The following is a 14,833-nucleotide window of genomic DNA, read 5'->3' as shown; positions in this document are numbered from 1 at the left end:
CTCCTTCCTTCTCCTTCCTTCTCCTTCCTTCTCCTTCCTTCTCCTTCCTTCTCCTTCCTTCTCCTTCCTTCTCCTTCCTTCTCCTTCCTTCTCCTCTCCCTCCTCTGCAAACATCAGAGTAGCAGAGCAATATCAGAACAATCACATTTATATAGATATATATGTGTACATACACATATATTAAAATGCATTACTTACCTATATATATCCATACACATTTAGGTATCTCTATGGATGGAGATAAACATAAAAATAACCCAGTGCCACCCCTGGGATTCTTCCTAAAACCCAAAGGGCAAGTGAAATGCTTTCATTTTCCTTTAAAAGAAGAGCCCATGAGCGAACCCTGGCTCTGGGTACCCTGGTTTGTACCTGGATGCTTCCCGGTGTTCTTGGGGTGCTGGTTCTCACTGGGACCCGGTGCCAGCAGCTGTAATATTTTACTGTCGGGCACATTGTGGGGCTCGGTGGGTACAGTGTGCTGTTTGGAGCTTTTCCCTGTTTTATGGGGGTAATTAGAACTTTATGACAGCAGCGAAATGGGAGGGTCTAGTCCCCATAAACGGGTTTATAATGGATATAAACTATGCACCTCCGTAACTGAGCAAGATTAACACTTTAGGGACAATTTGAGTGGCAGCCCAAAAATCAGGGCTGCCCTCAGGGCTGCCTGGTCCTGAATTTTGGGAGGGTGAAACTGCCCCATCAGCGACCTGGCTGCGTCATAGTGTCAATGGGTGAAGCATCACTGAGTCCAGCATGACCCCAAAAATGACACTTTCCTTTTCTCAGCCCACTCCCACACGCTGGTCCACACCAGTGGCTGCATCCTGGGGGGTCAGGCAGAACCTGAGCTGGATCCCTGCCACCACCAGATTGCTGGTGAATTTTTGGGGTCTCTTTTGGGGTTTGGTGTTGCTGGTGATGTGCAGGACATTGGTGAAGGTCTGGGCAGAAGTGCAGCCTAGAGCTGGGGGAAGAGGCAGATGCTGAGGTTGGGATGTGCTGTGTCACGGTGGCAGCAGGGCTCCCACTGCGTGGGAAACACAGTTAAAAGTACAATGGGGGCCTTTTTAAAATACAATTTATTAATATCAAACATAACTTAAAGCAAAGCAGAGCTAAACTGCTTTGCTGCTGGTGCCTGCCAAAGGGACAGGACTGGTGTGTGCTGAGAAAATGGCACAAGGCTGCAATGAAAGTGATGAAGAGACCAATCCTTGCCCTGACCTCCCTCTACTATCCCCCTACCCCAAAAGCTGAGTCAGGAGGATGAGTGTGGTGCCCCAGAGAAGTTGGGAGGTGCTGGGGCTGTCTCTGGGTGCCCAGGACCCCCTTGCCCTGGGGCTGTCACGCTGCGTTCCCCGTTCCCCATCCATCGGCTGGAACAGGGTTAAGGCTACGGGAGCCAGACCCTGCGGCTCGTCTGGGGCAGGGGAAAGCAGTAAAACATTTCACAGGCTGTGCAGCTCAGGGGCCACACAATGGCCCATCCCATAAACAGATTTTATATTATGGCTGTAGCTCCAGTTAAAAAAAAGCCTTGAGGAGGGAAGGCTCCACGGCCATTCCTGGTGATTCCCATCCAGGCTCTTCTCCTGAGCAGCCGCGGGAAGAGGCTGAGGGGGAATAAATCCCTTTGCACAAGGGCTGCTTCCAGCTGTGGAGGCACAGGAGAGCAGCAGGAGAACTGTTGTGTTGGGTTCTGATGGCTGTCTGAGCCCAGCTTGTAAACCCTGGCTGCCAAAGCTCGCTCCGGGAGGAATCCTCAGCCCTGGTGCAAGCAGCTGGAGCTGTGCCCGTGCGTTCACCCGGCTGTGGGGGCTCTGTGGGGAGCTCCCAGAAGTTGTGCTGCCAGGATCCCAGGGCTCAGGGATTGAGGGAAGCCTGGGGAGCTCAGGGGAAAGGCACCCCCATCACCAGGGAGCTCTGTGTGTTACAGCACTGACAACAGCAGCAGTGCCTTGTAGTGGCTTCCCAATATTAATGATCTGATCTGCCCAAATCCAGCCCACCCTGGGGACACATCAGTAATAACACCCCTCCCATTGTGGGAATGGGGAAAACCCAGTGAGGATTGATGTTTCCTAAAGGCAGCCCTGGCAGGAGGCTTCTCCCAGCCCAGCAAGCGGCTTCTGAGCAGGGGCCTTGGTGGGGCTGGAGAGTGGCACTGCTGTCACCAGCCCAGAGCTCAGCCTGGCTCTCCTGGGGAGAGTTAATCTTCATCAAGACTCTTCATCAAGACACAGAGTCATCAGTGGCTTTATCTAGAGACCCAAAATCTCAGTCCCCAGCCTATCTGGGAATCTCGGCGCTGGTTATTGTTCCTCAAACAATCAGTCTTGTCCTTGGGGTTGTGAGGAAGAGCTTGGAAATCAGCATTTCACCTCTTGTGTGTTTTGAAGTCAACTTCAGAGCCTTGGGTGGCTTCGCTCATGGGTTATCACCCCCTCAGCTGGATAGGGCATGATTTTGCATTTAGAATGGACTTTTTTTGTTGTTCTTACTGAGCCCAGAAGAGCTTGAATTCAGCAGAAACTCAGATTTCCTTTGCGAGAGGAGCCGTCTGTGCTCTCGTCTATCTCTCAGATCGCACCCAGAAGAAAGAGCTTTATTTTATCTCCCCTCCCATTGTTTCAGCAGCGCCGGGATCCCGGCCCAGAGTGAAGCACCCTCTGCAGGGCCGGGGCTGCGGGAGGAATGTGTGTGACAGTGCCCGGGTTGAGTAATGTTTACCCTGTTCATGGCAGGGACGTCCACTCGGGCCGGCAAATATCCACCTGCCAGAGGACATTCTTTTATTATCAGGGATAAAGGGGTTTGCTGGGAAATCATCAGGAACCAGACATGGTGAGGAGATTCCTATCTGCGGGTCGTGTTTAACCAGCTGATGGGGAAAACTCGGAGGCGATTACGGAGTGGCTGTGTTGTGGTTTTGGTGGAGGGTGTGCGTGGCTCTGTGCTTGGGCAGATGATTTTGGAGCTGGTGGAAAGCTCCTGCACTCCAGTTATTATTTCTTTGTTTTGCCTTGGTTCAGAGATTAATTTTGGAGTAGAGCATCCTCCACCTGCACTTCCCCTGTGGTTCTGAGGGGCTGTCCCCAGTGTCCCTGTGCAGTGGCCGGGGTCACGGGTGGGTGATGCTCATGGTGGCTGGCAAGGTGGGCTTTGCCACCACGGGTGTGTCTGCCATGGTTTGTCTGTTCATCATACACCGCTTCGATCCCAGAGCAGTTCAGTAAATCTGGCTGGGAGCACAGGGCTGGGCTCCTCCTAATAAATGGCTTTTTGCTGTAGTTGTCAAGGCAGCCCCATAAAAGACACTTTTGTTTCCCATGGGTTTTCCTCAGTTAATTATTTGTGATCTGTAGATGCCTTTCCATGACACATGGCTGATCATATGGTTATCAGCGTGGGGTGCTTTTGCCAAATTAAATATATTTATATAGAAGACCAGTGCTGGGGCCAGATTTCCCTCCAGGGCAGTGGAGGGCTGGGGTCTGCTCTGGGGGTTGGTGTGTGTCTGGTCCCTCTGTTAATCATACACTTTTGGAGAGGGTGGTGAGAGGGAATCGGATGCAGAAGGGCCTGAGAAAACAGTGGGAGCCGTGGATCTGGGAGCTGGGCAGCTGGGGATGGCTGGGGGCTGCGGGAGAGCCTCAGAGGGATGAGATGGAGGCTGCAGGGTCCCCAAGAGCCGCGGCAGGACTTTGCAGGAGGGGTGTGAACTGTGCAGATGGAACACGAGGGGTGCAGGTGTGGGGCCATGGGCCCAGGTGGGGCTCATTTCTCCCCTTGTGGCACTGGGCACTGTGGGGTTGCAGCTCCAGCCATCCTCACGGGAATTCCAGGAGATTCCAGGCCAGGGACAGGCTGGGAAGCGCTGCTGGAGGAAGGGACTCGTTGGGAGCGTGTCCACATCTGAGTGCTTGTGCCAGGGGGCTGTGGGAGGGCTGAGGGGGTCGGCAGGACCCGGGACACCCCCCTGGCTCTCTGGGTGATGCCGATGCGGGCTGTGTTTTGCAGGGGTCCGCTACAGCCAGGCGGCGAGTGGCGAGGCGGCGTCCTCGGGGGCCATCGGCCACCACGGCAGCGGAGCCATGGTCACCACCAGCCAGGCCGTCCTGCAGCAGGTCTCCCCGGCCAGCCTGGACCCGGGCCACGGTTTGCTGTCTCCCGAAGGTAAAATGGTGAGTACACCTGGCCCATTGTGGCGGCGGCACTGATAAGATAAGAGGGCCCAGCGGGCAGAGCAAACACGCTTTCCCCGGGTTTCACACGCGGCCCGGGCTGAACAATGGGGCATTGTGGGGGACGAGGCTGCCGCTGTCCCGCTCCCGGTGGGACACAGAGTGTTTTCTGAGATGGATCTGGCTTCATTGATCGCAGGATGAAGGCGCTGGGTGGATCACTGTTTGCTTTCCCCTGCCCGTGACACGGTATCGATAAAATACCCATTCATTACGTTTTCCATAAGCCCTCCCAAGTTTGGGAAGAGCTCTCCTTGTGAGCAGGGACCTTCTTGTCCCAGGCATCACCCAGGGGATTGAGGCTGCTCATGCTGGCTCTGGTCTCACAGCTCCTGCCTCTCCCCCTCCCCTGTGCCACATCCTTGGGGCTCTGCTGTGGGGGCTTTGCTGGGCAGAGCTGTCATCCTCAGCATGGCACGAGTGGAGATGGGACATCAGCATCCCTGTGGTGCTGGACATGTCCCCACACTGCTGCTGCAGGACCTGAGCGCTCAGGGTGCCCCTGCCTGGTGCAAAGCCCCTGGAGGAGTGGGTGAAGGATCAGGCCAAGGAGGAGGATCAGGGGTGGTGTGGGATAGCAGAGCACAGCCCGTCCCTGGATCAGGCTGGCAGAGGTTTGCCTGCAGCTGCTGCTTTTCCGGGAGTTCTTTCCTGCTGAAATCGAAAGTCAAACATGGCACTGGGTGACGGGGCCAAGCCGGTTCTTCCCCGGTTTTCACTTCCATTTTCAGAGGGCTGTCCCTCCTGGTCTCCTGGCAAAGCTGGGTGGCCATGGAGGGGCTCGCTGTCCCTCAGCTATGGCCCCATTTCATTGTGCCTTTCTCCTGGCTGGAGAGGGTCTCTGTGCAGCCCCTCTGGCTCTGGCACTCACGCTGCAAAGCCAAGTGATCCCTGCCAAGCTGGGGGACATTGCAGAGCAACAGCCCAGCCCCCCCAGCCCACTCCCTCTGGCCCAGCACGCCCAGATCACCTCCGGGGTGTGTTGAGGCTCATAACCCTCAGCCTGGAAGCCATAAAATGAGTCAGGGATAAAGGCAGTGGCGGCACTGCAGTGCCAGGGCGGGGATCCCCAAGGACCAGGCGATGCCAGCATCCCCTGCCAGCTCCTGGCACCAGGGCAGAGACCCCCAGAAGGGGCTGGGCAGCACGGGAGAAGGGAAGGGAGCAGATGAAACTGGGAAAAGCCACTTGGAAAAGCGCAGCAGAAGGGCCCTGCTGCGTTCTGCCCAAGGCACAGACACTGCCCAGCGCCGTGGGGACCGCGCGGGACCGCGGCTCTGCCAGCTTATCTCTGATCTCCAGGCAGGGCTAGCTGGTGCTTGCAAGTGATTTAATAGAAATATGCTGTAGGCTGTGGTTTCTAGTGAGTAAACATGTGCCTTTAATGCCCCACATGAAACAAGGAGCTGCCAAGGAAGTTGCGGCATCTTTCAGGAAGGAGCGTTACTGAGGCTCCAGAAATCTCTTGTGGCTCACTCTTTCATGCTCCAGTGTTTGCCTCAGCTGTGTTAGTGCCAGAGGGTCTACCCTGAGGGTCCAGTGCCTGGAGGGTCTTTTCCAGTCATGCACAAGCCAGGTGCAGTGCTCTGGGGCTAAACAGCCTGTGAGAGGAGCTGGGGCTGCAGGCGAGCAGCGTGTGCTTGCCGGGAGCTGTTTGACTTGTGCAGCCGAGTGTGGTGTAACGCGGCCTTGAAGGGACTTTGAAAGTGGAAAATACCGGATCAGGAAATGTGAGTCACTCCCGGGCTTTGGAATTTATTGATGGATTTGTTTCAATTGCTATCTCCAGCTCACATGTGCAAAATAAACAAGGTGCTCGGAACGGGTGTCCAGAAATGTCACCTGAAGGGCTGCAGGGATGGCCCTGGGTTGGGATTGAGGTCACTCAGTGCAAGAGGGCTAACGACAGGGATTAGGGGAAGGTGCAGCAACTAAAGAAACAAGGCACTTACATGTCCTGGGGACCAGCTCCAGTCTCACAGCACATGGCAAGTGCCTTTGTCTGATCCCTAAACTTTGGCCCAAAAGCCTGGGCACTGGCTCTGTCTGCGCTCACCCATTCCTGTCTCACCGGTATCCTGCCAGATTGGTGACTAATATCATCAACATGGGGTCCTTTTCATCTGCTCTCTGTCATTTTTCTTCACTTTCCTGAGTTTATAGGTCCCATTTCCCCTACAAGCACACTGGTTAAAAGTTAATGAGTGTCAAGAGCCCTCAGCTGTCCCTGTGGGCTGGAGCTTGGACTTGGGGTACAAAACACAAGGGCTTGGGATGTGCCATGTTCTGGTGCCATGCTCCAGTGGAGCTGGAAGCCAGTGCCAGCAAAGTGTTTCCCAAAGCTGGTTTGCTGTGTATTAACACACAGGGGAGGTGCTGCAGTCAGGGTCTGTACACTGGGGCTGTGGGGGTGTGTGGGGTGTGTGGGGTGAAGCCCCAGCGGGACTCTGAGGAGGGGGCTCTGCTGATGCCCCCCATGTCCCCATGAGCTCTGACGCTGCCTGTCCTGCCCTGCAGATCTCCGTGTCGGGGGGCGGGCTGCCCCCGGTGAGCACCCTGACCAACATCCACAGCCTGTCCCACCACAACCCACAGCAATCCCAGAACCTCATCATGACGCCGCTCTCGGGAGTCATGGCCATCGCCCAGAGTAAGCCCAGCTCTCCCCTGTCCCCTGCCCTGTGACGGGGAGGTGACACTGCCCGCTCCTGACAGCCCCCTCTGCTCTCTCTCTGCTCCCAGGTCTGAACACCTCGCAGGCTCAGAGTGTCCCCGTCATCAACAGCGTGGCTGGCAGCCTGGCAGCCCTGCAGCCGGTGCAGTTCTCGCAGCAGCTGCACAGCCCTCACCAGCAGCCGCTGATGCAGCAGTCCCCCGGCCACATGCCGCAGCAGCCCTTCATGGCCACCGTCACCCAGCTGCAGAACTCTCACAGTAAGGGCTGGGGAAGCTGCAGAGGGCCCTGCAAATGAATTCAGACGGGAAATCGGCTTGTGCTCTCCTCCTGCTCTCCCCTGCCCAAGCTGGCAGCCTTGGCTGCTGCCCCTCTCTCGTGGCTCCAGCCCATGGGATACTCAGCAGGGCAGGGTGATCACATCCTGCCTCATCCCCTCCTTCCCCCGCTCCATCCGTCTGGTGCAGCCACAGCCCCTCGGTCCCCGCGGGTTTCTGGGGGTGAGCTGCCGCCTGGGAATGGAGGGAAGCGGTGGGTTCCTCCCCTGGTTTGTTTAACCTCATCCCTGTGTCCCTGCTGCCCACTCCCACCCCTGGAGCTGCCGTAGCGAGGGCTGGGGTGGCTTTTCCCTGACCTGTCCCCCGCTGTCCGCAGTGTACGCGCACAAACAGGAGCCTCCCCAGTATTCCCACACCTCCCGCTTCCCCTCGGCCATGGTGGTGACGGACACCAGCAGCATCAGCACGCTCACCAACATGTCTTCCAGCAAGCAGGTAACAACCCACGGGGCTGTGAGGGGGCACGGGGGAAGGTGGGCTGGAGCTTTTCCCCCTCTGGATATGGGGCTGGAGGTGGGAGAGCAGAGACCCCATCGTGCTGCCTGTGCTCCACTCGTGGGAAGCTGAGGATGAGAACCACATCCCTGAGGATGAGAACCACATCCCAGCCCCTTCTGAGACATCTGCTTGCAGGTGGCAAGCTGGGGATTTGGGCGATTTTGTCTGACACTTGGTGGTACCTGCTCATCCCTGGGGCAACTCCATGAGAGCGGGAGCATCCTGCTGGGGCTGAGGAGGTAGAGCCAAGCAGACTCTGTTGCCTGTGCTCAGGGGGATCTGGTTGGAGTCAAGTGGAGTCCAAGGCTCCCCAGCTTCCCCCAGCCCATAAACCTTTATCATCTGCCCACTGCAGGTGTAGGGCCGGACTTATCCTGGTTCAAATCAGGTGTGTGAGGTTTTCCTTAGACAATAGTCCCTTTCTGAGAGCCAGTTCTGGGGACTGTGGGAAATATGTGGCCCTTATTGATCGCTAGATAAATAAGAGAGAGCCTTGAACTTGCATTCAGATAAACTTTCTTCCCGAGGTTTGACAGGGGACAGGAAAAAAATGTCTGCAATGACCACAGAGTAAATACAGTGTGGGATTGCTCTGAGACCCCCCCAGCATTGCTGTGGGATCCTTGGCGAGGCTGAAGGAAGGGGCTGGGCTGCAAAGGGGAGAAGTGGGGGGTTTGGGGTGCTTGGGAAGGGGTCACGAACGCCACCTCCCCGGGGTCCCACTCCTGGTGACCATTCAGGCACGGCCGCCCCTCCGAGCTCCATTTCCTCCGTGCGGCTTTATCGGCCCATCTGCTGCGCGCTCAGCCCGAACTGGCCCTGATTAATCGAGCTCTCCTGCCTTTGATGCCGGGCTGGCCGGGCAGCCCCGGGACACAGGAAATGTCCCTGCCAGGGAGATAGAGCCCGGCCATCCCCGCTGCCTCCGGGCCCTGCGATCACCCTACCCTGACCAGCGCTGCCCACGGGGCTGGGGCTCCCGGGGCTTTCTGCCTCCACCACGTTTTTGCACTTTAATTAAAGCAGGAGGAGGTGTCCTGGCTCAGGAGGGGGGGATATGGGGCCAGGACCCTCCTGCTGTGCTGAAGGGGCGCCCCACCCACCCATTACCCCCAATACATGATAAACATCCTGCAAGCACCAGGGCAGGATCTGACCCGTCTCCAACAGCAAACCCTCCCAGCCCCCAGGCTCTCTTTTCCTACCAACCATTCGATGCCCAAGCTACAGCTGGAAAAATTTATCTTTGGACATGGTTTTCTTTCTTGCTGGTCAGCAGTTTCATTAGCCAGAGGTGAATGAAGTGTGACAGACGCAGCATGGGGGCCCCATAAATGTTGCTCACCACCCAAATTGCTCAAATACCTGAATATTTTTGGTGATTTGGGTTTCTGTCATTGACTGGGGCTACCAGGGGCTGTGCCCTGGCTCCTGCACACATTGCCTGGGCATAAGGCAGGCAGCCCCCACCAGACCCCAAAACCTGTTCCGTGGTGGAGGTGGCTGCTTCAGATCCAGCCAGGGGGACGGAGCTGGAAGGAGGTCCCTGGTTCCCCCCCAGCTCTGCCCTCGCTTGCTGTGGGTCTCTTATCAGATGTTGTTATTAGACCTGGAAGGGGCAAATACCTCCCGGTTCCTTTGACAACGCTTGAGGCCGAGCCACCATGTTTATTACGTTGGCAAACACCTGATAGCCACGGCCAGTCCCTAATGACATGTCACGGGAGGCTCCTGGCGTCTCCTTATCTCCTCCTGACGATGTTTGCTGTGCGCTCCAGCCCGCAAGGTCACCCCACCCCTGGCCCCCGCCCACCGGGCACTGCGGGGACCCCAGGGATGGAGAGGGATGGAGAAGGGGCCTCTGCAGTGGGATGGATGTGGCAGGGGCCACATCTTGTGGAAGAGTGCTTGGCTCTGTCCCTGGAGAGGAGAGCGATGCTGGGGGACAGCGATGAGCCCCCGGCACCGCTCCCAGCCCGGCCGAGCTCAGCCTCACGCCTGGCTGCTCCTGGGCTGCGTGGCACAGCCTGGGCACAAACAGGACCTTCTTTAGTATTACCGTGTTTGGGAGGGGGTGACGATAGCTGCCTAAGAAAGTATTTTCCCACTGCCTCCCCCACAGGGGTGCCAGGGAGGGCTCGGGGCTGAGCAGGGCAACACCAAGGTCACGGAGCAGTGCAGGAGGTGATGCCTCCAAATGCTTTGTGCTGCTGCCTCCTCCTCCTGCCTCGTTCCCCGCCGCTCACCGTGCTGCTCTCTCTCCCTCCCCAGTGTCCCCTGCAAGCCTGGTGATGCTCCACACCTCGCTGCTTTTGCACATAGCAACGGGATCTTATTTTCCACAACATCCCGAGGGCGAGCTGCGCTCACAGCCCGGGAGTCGCCTGCCAGAGCACAGCCCAGCAGCGAGGAGCCCGACACGGGGCCGGGGCTCCCGAGCCCGCCGGGGACCAGCCCGGAGCCGCGGTGCCCAGCCGGGACCTGCCTCTCCTTCCCTCCACGCAGTATTTCCAAGATGTGTCTTGGGGATTATTTTCCTGAAGTATTTGCCTTCCAAGAGGCTCTCCCGAGGAACAAGGCACGAGCTGTGCTGGGAACTGGCGGAAGGGGAAGATGGATCATGTTTAAGTTATACTCCTCCACTCGGCGGACTGAGAGGGACCGGGGTCTGTTACTTGGCGTTTGGAGGGGAGGAATTGCATGTGTTGTTGAACTGAGCCAATTAAACTGTAAATATAGGTACAGTCTGCTCCATCCTGCCCCCTCCCCACTCCTATACATAGAGATTTATATAAAAAAAAAGTAAATTTTGTCCAATGGATGTAAACTATTGTAATTAAGTGCAATTCCCCCATCTGTATATATTGGTCCTGAATATCTTCTCTTTCTCCGTTTTTTTTTTGTTTGGTTTTTTTTTATGGTAAAGGTCAGAGCTGCGGCTGGTTTTGGTTTTGTATTTCTCTTTTTCCTTTAAATGAGTTAATTCCAATCCTGGGGCTGGCAAGGCCCGTGGTCAGGCAGCACTGGGCTCTGCTGTGCAGGAGGACAGGCAGACACGTGTCCCCTGCACGGTGACATCCCACGTGAGGTGGAGCACAGGGTGAGCTGAGCAGAGCCCTGCAGGACCTGGATGATCCATATGGGGACAGCTGCGACTACGAATTAATCTCAATGGACTTCCCTGCTTTTGGGGACTCTGAGATGGGCTCTGGGGGGGTGGGGAAGGACTTGGCAGCCTGGTGAACACATCCAGCTGCTGGGAAGTGTCAGCAGCTTCCAGGTGAGCCTGGAGCATTTGCTGCTACAGAGTGAATGAGGCCACACGGAATTCTGATGGGATCATCCCCAGCTGGGCTCAGACTGTCTCCCTTTTCCCCTCCCTCAGGGCACAGAAGGGGCTGTGTGCTCAGTTACTGCCTCATCTCCTGCCCAGTAAATGGCCAGTACAGGTGGCTTCTTTCCACCTTCAGCAGTTGGTGATGGACCTTTCTGGCTCCACCCTTAGCAGTGCACAGGGTGCTCTCGTCCTCATGGTGCCATGGATGGATGGATGGATGGATGGATGGATGGATGGATGGAATATGGGCCATGGTGTGAACACTCCAGCTGCTGCCCTGTCCCAGCTGGCAGCAGCTCCTGCGTGGAAAGCTCCACAGAAAGATCTGCAGCTTGGGAATGATCCCAGCGCCGTGGTGAGGGCAGGTCCAGCCCAACACAGGACACACACCACAGCCCTGGAGGAGTTTGGGTGCCCAAGTCCAACCTCCCAAAGCCATGGAAGCTGTTAAAGGCATCGTCTGCCCTCTGTGAGACACGAGCTCCTCTGTACCTGCTTCTCTGTAAATGGATCTAATACTCCCAGTTGGGCTGATTTTTCATTAACTTTGTGCCATGTGCCAACTGCTGAGAGGGATTTAGAGAGGTGGACAGCAGCAGAGGTGCCCATGGACAGATCACCATGCTAAGGAGAGCACTGAATGCTCTCTTTGGGCTGAGAAAGGCTCTTTGACTCAGTTGTCTGGCACAGTGGGACCCTCACCCTCGCTGGGACTGACAGGAGCTGCCCTACGGTGAATAAGTCATCAGGAATTTGGAGACCAATATTCAGAATTACATTTAATTTAATGTATACCATAATTAAATGTCTTTTCTTCTGAGTCCTTGCTGCTGTGTGGTCTGTGGATTCCACAGTGATTGTCTGTGGTGGTTTGGCAGAGGCCAGGCTGACAGGGACACATGGTGGCCTGTCCCTCCTGCTGTCCCTTGCAATGATCATCTCCACTGATACCTGCCTGCTGTGGGGAGTCCAGTGTTCCCTGAATCCCCAGGTATCAGCCAGGAGTGGCAGGAGGCTTTTGGAGGTGGGGAGACCCATGTCCTCACGCTCCTAATGATGCCCTAATGATGCTGCCCTCAGCCCAGCAGGTTTCTCCCTCATTCCTGCTAACTTTAGCAGCCGAGTGCTAAGCAAACCAATTAGGAGGGGAGTGCCAAAGCCAAGCCCATCCGCTTGGGATGCTGAGCCCGTGGGTCAGTGCAGCCCCAGGGGGACGTGGCAGGGTGTGCTCTAGGGGCTGGAAAGCTTTTGAAGATCCTTGACTGTGAAGAGCTAACAGAGCTGAGTGATTCTGAGCACAGCAGTGGGAGAGGGTGAAACCTTTGTGAAGTTAATTGTAATGTGAAGTAATGTGAAACTTTCCCTGGCTGATGCAAATCCAGGTTGAATTGGCCCTGCAGAGGGAGGAATGGACAATCCAGTGGGAAGCAGGTGGGAGAAAGAGGCACTAGACCTGCTGCAGTACCTACTGGGGCTTGATTTCTGCACCAGCTGTAAGTCACGGACTGCAAGGATGGAGCTTGGGGTGTGAAGAATTGTTTGGTAAATGGCCCAGGGTCAGTGCTGCTCTCCAGTCAGCTCTGCAGGGAAGGTAAGTGAGAACCTTAGGAAGAGGAGGCTTTGAGAATTGACCCCAGGAGAAAGGGATGTGGGGAGGGAAGAGGGGACAGAGCCAAAAAAACAAGGTGGGGAAAGGGCAGAGGATACATTCAAATGAAGACACAGATGGAGCAGGTGACTGCCATGGAGCAGAGTGTGATGAAGCAGACAGGATAAAGTCAATAATGGAAGTAGAACAAATGATTAATAACAGATATTTTCCCCAGAGGTGTGGATTTAGCAAGCTGCTGAACAGTGTGTTGTGTGCTGTCACTTCCCATCCCTGGACAGCAGGATCTGGGAAGGGGGGAAGCAGGACAGGTTGCTAGGCGTGCTGTGGGTGCTACACATACCTGTGTGGGGAGAAAGCTTCCTCTGATTTTGAGTTAATCTCTGGCTGAGGAAACCTTTCTGGATGGCAAATACCACACAAAACTCTTCAGAGCAGCCTCTGCAGCAGCTGGGACTGTCCCTGGCCAGACCTCACCTTGCTCAGAGAAGCCCTGGGTGGGGTGTTTGCTCCCACAGGTGCCCTGGCTGCCTCATTAAATTGCTGGAAAATGCGATGTCATGTCAAATGAAGCTCCTGGAAGATACTTTTTTCCTCCTCTTGATGTCAGGCACGTGGTGTTTGTGTGAGATGCAGATGTTACAGAGCAAAGAAACCAGCGGAACCATGACAAAGTTCATTTATGGCCAGTACAGTTTTACAGGGCCGAGTGATTATTTTACTGTTCAAAGCTGCTTATAAGGGAATTCCTTGCACGTGAGGATCCACAGGCTGCCACGAGGCTTCAGCAGTGTCTCTTCATGTGAGCTGCAGCCTCCCTCATGCACACTGGGACAAAGCTGCATTTCATTTAAAGTGCAGGTGTGGGTACAAATGAAAAATTTCCCACATCCCAGCGCTGCCAAGGTAACAGCCGTGGTCAGGGCTGCCGCGGGTCTGTGGGACACAAGGACCTGCTCTGTCCACGGAGATACCACCCAAAACTCTCTGTGTGTTCAGGCTCCTTCCCCAGTCTGTGGGCTGAGGGTCAGGGGAAGAGCCTGGGGAAGCCTGAGATGTGCAGATGTGGGATGTGAAGGGCTGGGCAGGAGAGTGACCTCTCCTTCACCCCTGAAGGCGAGCACAGCTGTGACAGCTGCCCTGACGGGTAAGTCCCGTGCCCAGAGCCTCCTGCTTGTGCTGCCAGCAAAGTCACTGGGTCAAAAGCAGGTAAGCCACCCTCGCTGCCCTCCCCAGAGCCACAACAGGGCTTATCAAACCCTGAGCAGGGGCCCTGGGCACGAGGCTCTGGCTGTCCCTTGGAGCAGGGCTCCTTGGGCTTGTCACCTCCGTCACGGCAGGAGGAGCAGAACCAGGACAGCCCTGTCCAGGGCAGGGGTCTGGGGGCCTGGTCCCTGACCCCAGGTGTGTGACAGCAGCCTGGTGCTGCTGCCAGGGCAGCGCTGGGGCTCAGCTGTCATCCCAGGCCTCTGGTGCTGGCTGGGCTGCAGGCAGTCGGGCTCACACGGGCCAGCAGCAAACAGCTGGACCTCTAAGGAAGCCCCAGGTTATCCCTCTGGTGTTCTGCAGGCCATGAAGGCCTCGGATCGGCCTCTCCAGGGGCACCAGACCGCAGATGAGCGATTCCAGTGACTCTAAATCGTCTCCCGGAGTGCGCACACACGTAAGGAAGGCGCGGTTGCACAATAGCACAGCTCACACAGGCGGGATTTCCAGACCCGTTCTGCCAGTCCGGCCAGCTGGCCCGGGAATGTCCCAGGGCAGCGGGCACAGCAGCAGCAGGGCTGTGCCGAGGCTGGGCTGGCACACGGGCTGGGTGCGCTGCTGGCTCACAGGGCGCAGTGCTGGCACTCCCCTCGGGCTGCAAACACCCTTGGAAGCCTCTGAGCGGGCTCGGCTGAGCTGCTGGAGTTAGAGGAATGCAGAGTGCTCGCCTTGGGAGGCTGAGCTCCTCACTGCGCTTCCTGTGCCAGCTGTGTGCCATCTCCCCGTACCACCTGCTGTGCCAGCTGTGTGCCAGCTGTGTGCCATCTCCCTGTGCCAGCTGTGTGCCAGCTGTATGGCAGCTGTGTGCCATCCCCCTGTGCCAGCTGTGTGCCAGCTGTGTGCCAGCTGTGTGCCAGCTGT

General features: G+C 56.5%; 1 protein-coding gene across 2 annotated transcripts in view; it reads left to right on the top strand.

Moving 5' to 3' along the window:
* HNF1B (HNF1 homeobox B) overlaps positions 1-10,705 on the top strand; it is a 20,973-nt gene extending 10,268 nt beyond the window's left edge. The window contains exons 5-9 of one of the 2 annotated variants that reach the window (XM_015646960.2): positions 4,027-4,190; positions 6,768-6,900; positions 6,993-7,184; positions 7,579-7,697; positions 10,032-10,705. In XM_015646960.2, coding sequence (XP_015502446.1) covers positions 4,027-4,190; positions 6,768-6,900; positions 6,993-7,184; positions 7,579-7,697; positions 10,032-10,052 — 629 coding nt within the window. In that variant the 3' untranslated portion in view covers positions 10,053-10,705. The remainder of the gene's footprint in view (positions 1-4,026; positions 4,191-6,767; positions 6,901-6,992; positions 7,185-7,578; positions 7,698-10,031) is intronic. The other variant, XM_015646961.1, reaches the window with a different exon arrangement.
* Positions 10,706-14,833: the final 4,128 nt, after the last annotated feature.

This window comes from Parus major, chromosome 19, assembly GCF_001522545.3.
Source record: "Parus major isolate Abel chromosome 19, Parus_major1.1, whole genome shotgun sequence".
NCBI lineage: Eukaryota > Metazoa > Chordata > Aves > Passeriformes > Paridae > Parus > Parus major.
This window is presented reverse-complemented; position numbering and strand designations above follow the sequence as displayed.